At 39.1% G+C, this 15,336-nt stretch overlaps 1 protein-coding gene across 1 annotated transcript in view; it reads left to right on the top strand.

Annotated features, from left to right (window-relative positions):
• klhl29 (kelch-like family member 29) overlaps positions 1–15,336 on the top strand; it is a 310,192-nt gene that overhangs the window by 258,473 nt on the left and 36,383 nt on the right. Inside the window, exons 11-12 of the mRNA XM_088324855.1 lie at positions 9,993–10,175; positions 14,966–15,146. Of these exons, the coding sequence (XP_088180981.1) occupies positions 9,993–10,175; positions 14,966–15,146 (364 nt within the window). The remainder of the gene's footprint in view (positions 1–9,992; positions 10,176–14,965; positions 15,147–15,336) is intronic.

Here is a 15,336-nt window from a genome sequence, read left to right as displayed (position 1 = left end):
ACGAAGCACGTCCGCACGCGATAACAATTGGTCAAGGAAAGAGCGATCTACACCCGTACGCCGCTCAGCATCGCACCCTAGCGTACCCACTCACGCATTACCGGCGTTCGAACTCCGATTTTTTGACCGAACAGCGAAGCAAGAATTTCTCGAAATTTTTCGTCGGACTCTGATTTGTTCGAACTGAGAGGCGTTCGAAAACCAAGGTTCCACTGTAGTTTTTATTGTGCATACAAGCTGCAGCACCCAATTTGGTCGCCAGAGGGCATTAGAGAACCCCCTGAAAGCAGACCACACAAAAGCAAATATTTATTTTTTTGGTATTTATTGGGGGTGGCTTGCTAAATACCTAGCTAAAAACACTTGCAGAGGTCAAAATTACAACCGGGTACATTTCTACGAAAATCCGTTGAACCTTTTCGGAGCCTATAAATCACACACGCACACACACAAACAAATCGGGGTTTATGAAGTATATTAGATAGATTTAGATAGAATAGATTAGATATATTGTTGTTATATTTTGATCATTTTGGTTTGGCGGGCCGGATTATAAAGCCTGCATCGGGCTGTAATTTGCCCCCAACCCTGTTTTTGAATAATCACTTAAAATTTAAGTAACCAATCGGGATGGTTGATAGTCACAATCATGTCAGATGTTGCTAGGTAGATTTTAATTCTACCCACGATGCATGCTAATAAGATTAATTCCTAAACCGGGCATTTCCAAAATCCGACTCAGGAGCCAGTTATGGCCCGTGATCAAAGTTTTACTGGCCAGTGGCCTTTGCTATTGAATTAATAATATGTGATCCGCCATTAATGTTAACTGCGGTATGAAATAAATGTGTACAAAAATAAAAATCACAATTTCACCAGATAATGGTAGTAGCCCTTTGACCACCTTGGCTTTTTGCGAGAATTCTAACCTGTCATCATTTCCGACATGGTGACTGTAGATAAAAAAAAGGAAAATTGACTGTGAGGGTTGCCACTTTCGGGACAAGTGGAAGTACTTTTTTTTTTTTCCTAATCCGAAACAAACTTTCCTAGAGTCTGTGGCTGTTTTTAAAGAATATAATATCAAGAGGCAGTTCTAGACAAAACATGCCGAATACAAATATCTAACTGGAAACAAACGCTGTGAAAAGGTGAAGCAACTGGAAGCTGTTTTAACAGCACGGCAGCGCTTTTTCAGGAGATCCCGCGAGTCAAATGAAAATGCTACAAAGGCGAGCTACGAGGTCAGGACGCTGAGTTTTAGTTTAATAGTGAATGGATAGTTGGCACTCACACATTTTCACCTTACCAAATTCGGCCCTCTTCATGAAAACTTTGGACACCCCTGCCCTAAAGAGACTCTTTTAAATTTCAAAACCGTCTCAAAGACCCTGCCATTTCGGAACTGTTGGCAGCTGAGTAAAAAATGCTAACATGTTAATAGTCTAAAGCACTAAACAGCATGTTGGGGGCGCCGTAGGCTCAACGTCATCAAAGCAAATTAGCACCCCGAGAACAAATGACATGGTTAGCAAATGGAGGGAGAGAGCGCTTACACATAACTGTTACGAACTAGCATGGCCGCCTCCCATTTGGCGCAATATTGATGTTTACGCGTGTCGCTTTTACGGGCGAACGTTTTTTTTACGACGGGTAGTTTGTCACGCCGCGACGGGCTTCGCCGTTCATTTCCACGTTTCCTTTATGGACGGTGACAAAAATCGAAATAGGAGGCGGGGCCACTCCGTTTTGTTTTTAAGATTTTAAGAGCTACTTCGATTTTCGCTGTAGGGACAAAGGAGTCATAAGACCCAAGTATTTGTCCAGCTCCCTTATTTGAAGTGTGATGGTACTCGCCTCCTCTAGCTGATACCAAATCCGCCGCCCTCTAGTGCACAGTGGAAACAGTGTTACATTTGGGAATGACGAATGAAAAATAAGAGGAATAATATATCAATGTAACTTTAAGGGAAATACCGTAAAATCCGGACTATAGAGCGCACCTGATTATAAGCCGCACGCACCACATTTTGCGGACATTATTGGTTTTGTCCCCACACAAGCCGCACCTGTATATAAGCCGCATTCGCCAACATTTAAACATGTAACACAGTCACAAGTTTATCCCAAACCTGACTTTAGGTGCCGCGATTGTAACTGCAAATATAGTACACAATCCATCCACCACAATCGGCAACATGAACGGAAAATGATACCGGTAGTTAGAATTTAATGCATAACTTTAAAGTCCAGGTCCCTTTGAAAGTAATCCAACGAAAAAAATGTATATTTCCAAAGTTAAGGGTGGGAAAAATATATATCCACTATTGTCCGCTGCAACAACAAAGAGATTTAACTCAGCTTTACCCCACTTCCCGTCAGCCCGCGTTTGCTCCGCCCCTTCTTTTTGATTCGCTCGTAGAAAACATATCACAATAAGTCTCTAAAATAAATACATTCCAAAAATATACAGTTGCAAATACATATTATACATGGTTACACATATTTACAAAGAAAGACGGTACACCGAGAGAGTTTTCAAAGCTTTAATAATAATAATATAACTTTCATCCCAAACCGTGCCTGTGAAAGGTACCAACACGCTACTCCTAACGCGCTCGCAACGCACAAAGCGTGGCTGTTAAAAAAAGGCGTGCCGCAATTGCGAAATTCACGGTAAACCGTCCTTGTCTTTCTCCTCATAACTGTCGCCATCAAGGGCGTCTTCCTCATAATCGGAACGAACCTCTGTCTTCTGTCATACGGACAATTCGAACATAAACTAAGAGGATGCAGTCTACCTCGGCGCACAATTCCACCGGTCTAAATTTTACCTTTTGTACCTTTTGGCTGGTGGCCGTTAGAAAAATTACATAAACTGGCCGCTTCACAGAATAAGCCGCAGGGCTGAACATTTGGGAAAAAAGTAGCGGCCTATAGTCCGGAATTTACGGTATGTTTTAATTGAGAAGTAGTGCTTTGTACTAGTTTGAGGAGCACAGAGTCCTTGGAAACACAAGGCATCTCGGTGAGACTACTATTCTTTATTTTTATTTGAGCAGTTTTTATTACTGCTGTACGATGTAGTATTACATCCCAGGCCTTGTTGTTCATACAGTATGAAAAATTAATGATGATTCAAGTCATGTTTATTTGTGACACCCTTAATCACAAGGAGTCTCAAAGATCTGCACAAACCACAGATTATGTCAAACTACAGACTATTATTTCGCCATCCCCTGATCTAAAACCTACATGAGGGCAAGGAAAAACTCAAAAATCTCAGTCAAGTCCTGTTTATTTGTGACCCTCCTTTATCACAAGGAGTCTCAAAGGGCAGCACAGACTACAGACTATTATTTCGCCATCCCCCTGATCTAAAACCTACATGAGGGCAAGGAAAAACTCAAAAATCTCAGTCAAGTCCTGTTTATTTGTGACCCTCCTTTATCACAAGGAGTCTCAAAGGGCAGCACAGACTACAGACTATTATGACACCATCCCCTGATCTAAAACCTACATGGGGGCAAGGGAAAACTCAAAAACCTCAACATGATTAATGCATAATGTAAAAAAGAAATAAAGGGAACAGGTCACAAAAGCAAAGGACGTGATCTCATCACCGTAACGGTAAATTTCCGACAAAAATGTAATGCGTATTATACAAAGAGATACTCAAAATTTCCCAACACAATAGTCCCCCCCACCCCTAGTCATTTCGGATCTAGTATTGGTCACAAAAACGCCACTGCCTGTAAATGCTGAGGTCCGGCTCTGAAGAGCGGCATGCTGCTGTGTACTGAAAAACAACGGTCCCCAGACGTTGAAGGTGCTGTATCCGATTCACATCAGGAGGCTTCTCCTGCTACTGGTAACCATGGAAACCAAAACTGTTTCACGTGGGGAAGCAAACCCCTACCTACAAAAAAACACAGCCTGGAGAGGGATAGGCACCGCCAGGCTGTACTTGCCCAAGACACACCATACAGCCTTGGTTGTTTAGGGATCCAGTAATGGTTTCAGAACAAGGTGCAAGCACTTTCATAAAAATGTCACAAAATACTGCAAACAAATAGTTTCCGGCTGGACACTATATAATGGGCGTGTGTGAGTGAGGAGAAAGCCCACTGTTTGTGCGGAGATCCGCTCACCCAATCAAATATGTCCACTCCTACCACCAATTTACTGGCACGCCAATTTTGTTGACCACAGTATAAAAAAATAAAATCAAAAAAATCACTTTAACCAGATGATGGCAGTAGCCTCTTGATCACCATGCCTTTGGCTTTCTGTGATAATTTAAGCCCACTCCATTTCTAAAATAGTGAATGAAAATCATAAAAGGAAAGCTGACTGCGAGGGCCGCCGCTTCCAGGACAAGTGGACAGTGGAGTATTTTTTTTCACCAAAATCCAAAACAACTGCGTCTGCCTAATTTGCCAAGAAACTGTGGTTGTTTTCAAAGAATAGAATATCGAAAAGAACTGCCAGATGAAACGCACACAAAGCTAATTGGAAAAAAACTCTGTTTAAAGGTGAAGCGACTGGAAGCTGTTTTAATGGCACAGCAGCGCTTTTTCACAAGACCCTGCGAGTCAAATGAAAATGCTACGAAGGCGAGCTAAGCTTTCGCGAAGGTATAATTTTTATTACAGACTGTTAAAAATGCCAGACTGATTAGCTTGAGGAGCTTCCATAGAACAGATTCTTTAGCGCTATGCAGCAGAAATTGGGTCTATTTGGTGTGACACCTCGACTGTAAACGGTAGTAGAAACTGTGCCCTGTATATAGTGAACTGAACCATTCCAGTTCATGGCAATACCTTGGCTTTACACATGTTTTTCTTGGATAAGTACATACCAGAATTGTAACATCACAGATGAAATTAGCATGAAATTTTATGTCTGAGTCACATGTACTCCTGAAAAGAGCCACATAGGTTCCCCTGTTGTCAAGACTTCTTTAGAAACTTCTGGATGAGTTTGCCAGCAGGGTTCGCCGGTGGCCCTCACAGTCAACTTTCCTTTTTTGATTCCCCTCGCCTTTTATTTCGGGTCCGACGAAAGAGATCCGAGCGTGCCGCTGTTGTGTTTGTAAATTTGAAAAACTGTTGGAAAAACGTCCCCTCCGCCGCAAGCTTACGGACAAACTCGGCCATTTTGTTCAGGCGGGAGAACTTTGTAGTTGTTGTTGTGTGATCGACAGCTCGAGGACCGCTATCGATAAAACCCCGGCCTTGATTTTTTTGTTGTTGTTGGTTTTTTTTTTTTTTTTTTCAATCTCTGCAGGTTCGCCAGACCACCCCCCAGCGTGTCACTCGTTATTCTCCCCCCCCCTCTCGAAGCCGAACGCCTGCTGCTGGCAAACGTGCTGCTAGCGGGTGTCTGGCAGCTGCCTCGTCGCTTAGTGGCAGCCCGCCAAGAGTGTTTGTGTGTTCCGCACGACTGCCGTCTTTATTTCCCCCTCCGTGTTTGCGGGCGCCTATAAGATCCTCGCCTTTGACGCCCACGGGAAGCCCGACGTTACTTGTTTGTATTATTACCGATTTGACGGAGACTCTCTTACTTTCGGTCGCGCGATTGGATTTATTAGCCAAAGTGGCTGTTTGGAAACAAAACGAGAATTTCTAGCACTAGGAGACGACAGAGTTTGAAAGAGCAAACTCTTATGCTTCTCTTGCTGGTCCTAATAAGTGTTTTTTTATCGTCCTAGGCCAGGGGTGGGAAAACTGCGGCCCGAGGGCTTTTTCATCCGGCCCGCCAAACGAAAATGGTTCAGAATAGAGTGAAAATGTATTTAATGGTAACTAAAGTACTACAAATAAACTACTTTGTTTCCCTCTGTGTCTAAAACAAAAACTACAAGACTATACGTCAAATTTTGTACTTAAAAACAGCGACCAAATATATTGTTTTGCTTTATATTTTGAAAAAAAAAAAAAATCCTATTGAAAAACAGCACTAAAACACTAACACTATAAAACCGAAATAATATGGCTTAATACTACCAAAATACGTTAAAATACAACTAAAGTAATGTGACAATGGTACTAAGTCAAGACTATAAAGAAAATACAACAGAAATACTACAAAACTAAATGTCAAATATCGTGCTTAAAAACTGGGACCAAAGATATAATTTTGCTTTTATTTTGAAAAGAGAAAAATTCCTATAGAAATACTACAAAGCACTAAAATACCAATACTATAAAACAAAAATATGGCTTATTACTACAGAAATATGTCAAAATACAACTAAAGTAATGTGACAATAGTACTAAGTCAATACTTGAAACAAAATACAACAGAAATACTACAAAACTAAATGTCAAATGTCGTGCTAAAAACTGGGACCAAATATATAGTTTTGCTTTTATTTTGAAAAGAAAAAAATACTATCGAAATACTACAAAGCACTAAAACACTAATACTATAAAACAGAAATAATATGGCTTATTACTACCCAAATACGTTAAAATACAACTAAAACAATGTGACAATAGGACTAAGTCAATACTATAAAGAAAATACAACAGAAATACTACAAAACTAAATGTCAAATGTCGTGCTAAAAACTGGGACCAAATATATAGTTTTGCTTTTATTTTGAAAAGAAAAAAATTCTATAGAAATACTACAAAGCACTAAAACACTAATACTATCAAACAGAAAAAATATGGCTTACAACTAAAACAATGTGACAATAGTACTAAGCCAATACTATAAACAAAATACAACAGAAATACTACAAAACTAAATGTCAAATGTCGTGCTAAAAACTGGGACCAAATATATAGTTTTGCTTTTATTTTGAAAAGAAAAAAATACTATAGAAATACTACAAAACACTAAAACACTAATACTATAAAACAGAAATAATATGGCTTACAACTAAAACAATGTGACAATAGTACTAAGCCAATACTATAAAGAAAATACAACAGAAATACTACAAAACTAAATGTCAAATATCGTGCTTAAAAACTGGGACCAAAGCTTTCATTTTGCATTTATTTTGAAAAGAAAAAAAAACACTATAGAAATGCTTAAAAGCACTACAACACTAATACTATAGTACACAATTAATATGGCTTATTACAACAGAAATACTACAAAATACAACTAAAGTAATGTGACAATGGTACTAAGTCAAGACTACAAAGAAAATACTATAGAAATACGACAGAAATACTCTAAATTACGACAATGGTGGCACTTCAAAAGAAATGCTACAAAGATACCACTACAGTAATACTGCAATACAGAAATATTACTACGGAAATATGACAAATACTACAAAAGTACCACTACAAAAATACAACTACAGTAGTACTACAAATTACGACACAAACTTCACAAATGTACTAGGAAAATATTCCAAAAATACAACAGAAATACTGCATATATATATATATATATATATATATATATATATATATATATATATATATATATATATATATATATATATACTCCTAGAACTACAATGGTCATACTTAAATTATTTTTTCAAAAATACTAAAAAAAATACCACTACAGTAAAATGGTACTCCAGAAATATTAGAACAAATTCTACAAAAATACCACTGCACAAATATTTGGACAGGAATACTGTAAAAAAAAAAAAAAAAAAAAGTACAGTGGTAGGTGGGTGGATCCCTTAACCACTGGGGTTGTAGGGGCACCATTTTCTGTGGTGTGTAGTACTACAAAAATACTAAAGATATACTACTATGGAAATGCTACTGCAGAAATGTTACAAAAATCTGACTGGAGAAATGGTACGAAAATACAACTACAGTATTACTACAAAAATACTATGAATATACTATACTACAAAGATTTAGATTGGACATACTCCAAAATACTACACAAACATACATTTATGAAAATTCTGACTCCAGAAATGATCCAAAAAGAAAACTACAATCGTACTACAAAGATACTACGAATATACGGTAATACAAAGATCTAACTTGGATATACTACAAAATACTACAGACATACATTTATGGAAATGCACAAATAAAACTACAGTATAACATTACAAAGATACTCTGGAAGTGCTACAAAAATACTACTGCAGAAAAAATACAAAAATACTGCAGACCACTATAGAAATATTAGGACAGAAACACTAAAAAAATAGAGGTCAAATAATGTTGATTTACAGTGGTACTACAAAAATACTACAAATATACTACCAAGATCTTGCTTGGAAATACTACAAAATATTACAAACATAACTTATCTCAGTAGCCTAGATGGTAAGGCGCCCGCTTTGAGACTGGGAGGTCGGTGGTTCGCGCCCCGGCCGAGTCATTCCTAAGACTTAAAAAGTGGTCGGCGGCGCCCTCTGTTGGCTGCGGCTGCATCGGCTCGCTACAACGGGTCAGGTGCAATCGACATTTCGTTCTGTGTACATTGTTACACAGAATGACAATACAAGGAAATTATTATTATTATTATTATTATTATTATTATGGAAATACTACAAACTACTACTACAAAAATTCCGCACAAAAAAAACTACAGTAACACTACAAAGATACTCTGGAAGTGCTACAAAAATCCTGCTGCAGAAATACTACAAAAAAAGACCACAACAGAAATCTTGGGACAGAAATACTACAAAAATAGAAGTCAAGTCATGTTTAATTACAGTAGAGCAACAAAAATATTACAAATGTACTACCAAGATCTAGCTTGGAAATGCTACAAAATACTACTGTAGAAATACCATAACAATAGCACTACAGAAATTATAGGACAGAAATACTACATAAATACAAGTCAAGTCATTTACAGTAGTATGACAAAAATACGACAAATATACTACAAAGATCTAGCTGGGAAATACTACAAAATACTATATACATAACTTTTGGAAATACTACAAACTACTACTACAAAAATACAAGTCAAGATCTTTACAGTAGTACTACAAACATACTACAAAGATCTAGCTTGGAAATACTACAAAATATTACAAACATAATTTATGAAAATACTACTCCAAAATACTGCACAAATAAAACTACAGTAACACTACAAAGATACTCTGAAAATGATACCAAATACTACTGTAGAAATACTACAACAATAGCACTACCGAAATTATAGGACGGAAATACTACATAAATACAAGTCAAGTCATTTACAGTAGTATGACAAAAATACGACAAAGATACTACAAAGATCTAGCTGGTAAATACTACAAACATAATTTATGGAAATACTACAAAATACTGCACAAATGAAACTACAGTAACACTACAAAGATACTCTGAAAATACTTCTGTAGGAATACTACAACAATACCACTCCAGAAATTATAGGACGGAAAAACCACAAAAATACAAGTCAAGTCATTTACAGTAGTACTACAAAAATACTACAAAGATCGAGCTGGGAAATACTACAAAATACTACAAAAATAATTTATGAAAATACTACAATATACTACTACAAAAATATTGCACAAATAAAAGTAGTCGCTACAAAAATACTTAAAAAGAAAACTATATTAATACTACAAAACTATTTAGAATAGAATAGAATATACCTTTATTGTCATTGTTACAAAATGGGTTAACATATTGTGACAACGAAATTGGGCATGACACTCCAATTTTACACATTAACAGTGAGGTGTGAGCCAAGAAGATAAAGGAACAGATAAGATTAGATTAGATTTAGTGCTTAAAACAGGGACCTAATATATTATTTTGCTTTCACTGAGAGCGTTTCAAACCCCATTTGATGGACCTCATCTTTTTCAAAACAAATGTAATATGTGAAGATGTCTACATCAAAGAATGAATGTCCACATTTTTGACCCCTACTCCAAATAGTTGCCCAGCCTTCTTCCAAGCCCTCATTCGAACTCCGGGGTTGCTCGCAACTCGACCATCGCCCGCAAAAAAGAAACGAGCCTCCTCGTTGGCTGCCATTGCGCTTGACGTGTATGGTTGTTCTATGGCTTTTTCCAGGCGTGGCGGAGGTGATCGTCCTGGTGGGGGGCCGGCAGTCGGTGGGCATGAACCAGCGCTCCCTGACGGCCGTCACGTGCTTCAACCCCCAGAACTCCAAGTGGTACCCGCTCGCTAGCCTGCCTTTCTACGACCGAGAGTTCTTCGCCGTGGTCTCTGCCGGGGACAACATCTACCTGTCGGGTAAGGCGGGAACGGGGGCGGGAACGGGGGCGGAAGCGGGTCCTAAAGAGCGTCTTAACTATTTAAAGAGCACGAAAACAGTGCCAAGTGAGGCTCATCCTTTTTTTTGTCTTTCTCTCTCTCTCAGTTGTCTTTGTCTCTTTCTCTCCCATTCTGTCTTTTTCTTACTCTCCGTTTTTGTATGCCTGTTTTTTTTCCTCTTTGCGTTTGACTCTTGTTTTTTTGTCTTTCCTTCTCTTTCATTCTGTCTTCTTCTTTCTCTCTGTTTTTCCGGCTACCTTTTTGTCTCTTTGGCTCTTCTGTACCCCCCTGATTTTTCTCAGTCATCCTCTCTCTCTCTCTGTCTCTGTCTCTCTCTGTCTCTCTCTGTCTCTCTCTGTCTCTCTCTGTCTCTCTCTGTCTCTCTCTGTCTCTCTCTGTCTCTCTCTGTCTTTCTCTGTCTCTCTCTCTCTTGTTGTGGAAAATAGACTTGCATTTGTAGAATAGAGTTGCATACATTTAGAAAGAAATGTAGAAAGACTTGCTTACAGTGTGATGGAATGTTGACATCATTTCGGGAAGGTCCTTGGGACCTTCAAGGACTCTCTGAGCAAACTGAGGCGAACAACATGTCCTAATAAGGGTACGACAGCATCTTCCTTGTTGTTACTGAGGACTAGGGCCACCTTTTGGGTTGTACTCAAACTGAAGCTATAAAAGCGTTGTTATGTCTGGAGTTCTCTGAGTTTCTTTGGGATGACGAAATAAAGAGCTCCCCCTCATGGCAAGCCCCGGTGTACTTTATTAAATCACGTAAGAAGACTTAAAAGATATCGAACCTGCATTTTCTCCTACACTCTCTGTGTCTCTGTGTCTCTCTGTCTCTCTGTCTCTGTGTCTCTCTCTTTCTCTATCTTTCTTTCTCTTTCTCTTTTTTTCTCTTTCTCTCTCTTTCTTTCTCTTTCTTTCTCTCTTTCTCTCTTTCTTTCTTTCTCTTTCTCTCTTTCTCCCTCATTCTGTCTCCTTTTCAGTTTTTTGGCTACCTCTTTGGCTCTTTTGTTCCCTCTGATTTTTTTTCCGTCATCCTCCTCTCTCTCTCTCTCTCTCTCTCTCTCTCTCCCCCACTTGTCTTTCTCTCTCATTTTTTCTCTCTTTTACTCTTATTCTTTACCTCTCTAGCTCTCTCTTTTTACTTTTAGTTTTTTTCCTCTTATCCTCTTTCTTTCTCCCTCTCATTCCTTCTTTTTATTTCTCTTGTTCTTTTCCTATCTTCTCTTACTTTTCTCTGTTTCTCCTTTCTCTCGCACTATACCTCTCGATCGCTCTTTCTCCTTTCTCTGTCTGACTTTTTCTCTTCCTCTCTTTCCCCCCACACTCTTGCAGTTTTCCTTTTTCTTTTTCTCTATCCCTCTCTCTCTCTCGCAATTTCTTTCTACTGTTCTTTTTCTATCTTTTACTTTTCTCTCTCTGTTTATCCTTTCTCTCTCACTTTACCCCTCCATTGCTCTTTCTCATTTCTTTCTCTTTGTCCATCTTTTTTCTTTTTCTCTTTTTCTCTCTCTCTTTCTTCCTTTTTCTTTCTCCTTCATTCAGTCGTTTTTATCTTTCTCCCTCTTTTTTTTGTTGGCTCTTTCTGTCATTTCTATTTTCTTCCTCTCATTCCTCCTTTTTTTATTTCTCTCATTCTAATTTGCTTTCTCTTTTTCTTTATCACTTCTCTTTTTTTTGCCCTTTCTCTTAAAATCAACTCCCGCAACCTTTACGTGTCGGGCGAGGCGCAGGAACCGGTGACTATGAGCGAGCAAGGTCGAAGGCGACCATCCTCTCTGACTTTTGCGAACGATTTAAAGAGCGCGAAAAGAGCGGCGAACGAGTTTCACCCTCTGCTTTCTTGGCGCCACGCTCCATTGCGCCCCCTATTCATAGCGGCGGATGCGTCGCCGCCACGGGAACTGTCTAGCCGCTCTCTTTTCATATAAATGGAAATCCGTTTTTGGCGGCGAGAACAAGCGGGACCCCCGTTGTCCACCGGGACTCCGGTGGACCAGGGTGGGGGAACCCCACGTTTTGTATCATTCAAGCCAATCGGCTCCTGTTGTTTACACTTTTCTACGTCATAAATGCAGCTCAGATTTACCGTATTTCTGCATTGTAAGGCGCACCACCAAAAATAGTGTTTTCTCATATATTTTTTCCATATATAAGGCGCACCGGACTGTGACGCGTCACCACCTAATACTGGTTGCACCCTAGTAGACCGCTCTATTTAGAAAACACGCTATTTTGGCTCGGCTCCCGTCACAGTTGTTTTTTATCCTCAATAAAACATTTTTGGGCTATTCGATTATTTACTGATTAGTAATTTTATGTTTTGCAGAGAACAAACAGGCGAACTATAGATAAAATATTGACAGATTTACAAAAAAATGGTAAAATACAAAACAAATTCAGCTTTTTTACACAATGAACAGATTTCAAGTCGAAAAACAACACACAATCCCTGAAAATGCAAAACAATTAAATAGAAAATAAAATATTAACTCTTGAGCTCTATAAATGATAAGGTGCAAAATTATATATATATATATTTATTTATAATTTGATTTTAACCAATGAAGACACAGATCCTCGAAAAACACACAAGTAATATAAATTAAAATAAGTAAAACAAAGAGCAAAATATCAGCAGTCTCTAATATTGAAAGATTGAATGCAAAATGAGTCAAAATTTGGCTCATTCTTCTACTTTTTACACTTTTTTTTTAATGTCTTCTGTATTGAACTCAATTATCACCCAACACCTTTTCCATGGCTGAATTCATGTCAGTTTATAGCAGCCAATTCAAAATATCATCGATGGTGTTAGGAATCAGACTATATCACCAATTTAGCGTTTACCAAATCGTTCGAATCAGTTATCTGACTCCATTAACCAAACACAAACGTTATTCTCCTAACAATGCATGCTCTTTTCTTAATTTTGGGGAAACATATTGACACGAGACAGGCTTTTCCACACGGGGGCAGATTTATTTTCTTAAAGTATTAAGTGAATTCCATCGAATTTAGCCGAATTATTGTCGAATTAGTCTAATTAGTCTTCGTCGAGCCTCCCATCTCTCGTTTCTGCTCCTGTCTTCTCCTTTCCGTCTTCCGTCTTTTTGACACGTCGAGGCGTCGGCTCCTCCCCCATGGGCGGGCCAGGAACTCCCCACCTCGTCCGACCTGTGCGTCACGAACCCCTCCCCCATGGGGCGGGTCAGGTGCCAACTTCACCCCCTTCTCGCCGGAAGACGCCGCCACGTCTAGACCGGTTAAAACATTCCCTCGCGCTTCCACGTCATCAGGACTCCGTTCTCCAAACATCGCCTACCACCCGCGTCATAAACTCTGTTATCAACAGAACTAAACAAAACATTCGCATTCGGAACGACGCAACCCGACATTAAGCCTCTGTGAAAAATATTCATTGCATTCAATAACTGTACTTTGCATTCTATTAAATCCCTTATAGTCAAATAAATAAAATAAAAAATCCTTGGGAATGGGAACAGCTGAAAATAGTACAAAGTATGTGGTAGCAGCATGATAGCGACTATTATTGTCGACAACAACACAAAAAAGGGTATTTTAATCGCCGCTGGATTTTTTTCTTCTGAAGGGACTGGAAAAATTAAAAAATTGGCCTTGAAAGTGCTTGAAAAAGTGCTTATTTTGGTTCATGAAAAAGGTGTACGAACCCTGATGTAATAACGACCTCAAAGAGGGTAAAAAAAGAGACTGGACTCTGTTATAATTGTAGGGATTTTTCTCGCTTTAATTTTGAAAATCGTTAAGATTGAAACAGATTATTCTTTACTGCAATCAGTAAACGAATCAGCTTGTGCTCCACCATAAATCGTTTGTTCTCTGAAGGATGCTAGTGTTTCCTACACCGATAAAAAAAAATTGAATTACGTTACTACTTTGAGTTCTGATGTGAATTACTAATCCCAAGAAAATGGATTCAATAAACCAGGCAGATTGAAATTGCACACACAATTTATTAACACAGTGAATTAACAATAGGGGGGGAAAAGGGAAGGGAAGGCGTCAGAGATTATGGGAGTTTTCGACCTGTGAAGGTCTGGTAGTTACTAGCACAAAACGAAGGTTTCCCGCTATAATGCTAGTCGATTTGGGGAGATTCCCTTGTAGAGGAACAAATGCTCATTTCCAGGAACCTGTAAACATGAAGTTAAATCTATAGCAGTCACCTTACTTGTTGTTGTGGAGAGATTCGGTATTGTGGTCTCAATGTGTGGCCCACGTGCTGAGCTCAAGGCCGGCAGGCAGGAGAAAAGAGAGCGAGCAATCGTTTAGCTACTCTTTTTTTATATGGACCAGGGACGCTTGACCAGCTCATGCCTCTTTGGGCGTGGTTTCGGGATCTGATTCCACAAGGATCGGGTGATGGTGTTTGAAGTTGCTTATGTTGTTAAAAAGCCAAAGAAGTGAGAAATGTTCTGTACTTCAGAATTGCATACGGTGAGAAAATGATTGTATCAATACATAGCCTTGGATCTTTTAATTACATTCAAAACTGTCCAAAAGGGGGCGCTGTTTTTCCATCCATTCCAAAGTGATTTATTTGAAACAAAGAAGGTGGAACTCATTTTTGTGCTGGGCTTATTTGCTCTACATAGTAATAGTACGATGTCCGTGAAAGAAAAATAATAATATTGTATTCTCAGATATATATATACACATTTCTGTCCGTTTTTAGGTGCGTCTTATAGTCCGTAAAAATCGATTTTTTTTTTCTTCCGCAGGGGGCACAGAGTCCGGCGTGATGCTATCCGACGTGTGGTGCTACATGTCCCTGCTGGACAACTGGAATTTGGTGTCCCGCATGACGGTGCCCCGCTGCAGACACAACAGCCTGGTCTACGACGGAAAACTTTACGCCATCGGGGGTCTGGGGGTCTCTGGGAACCTGGACCACGTGGAGAGGTGAGCCGGGGGGATTGTTAGCTTAGCTGGCGGAACGGGGTAACTGGAAAGAGAGTCTCGTTTAGCCACAGGATCAGCAGTAAAACCGATCAACATATAGTGGTACCTCTACTTAGGGATTGAATTCGGTCTGGGGGTATCTTTGTAACCTGAAATGTTTGTAAGTAGAGACGCCTTTTGAATGGAAACG

Source organism: Urocampus carinirostris, chromosome 20, assembly GCF_059441175.1.
Source record: "Urocampus carinirostris isolate Australia breed hairy pipefish chromosome 20, RoL_Ucar_1.0, whole genome shotgun sequence".
Lineage (NCBI taxonomy): Eukaryota > Metazoa > Chordata > Actinopteri > Syngnathiformes > Syngnathidae > Urocampus > Urocampus carinirostris.
This window is presented reverse-complemented; position numbering and strand designations above follow the sequence as displayed.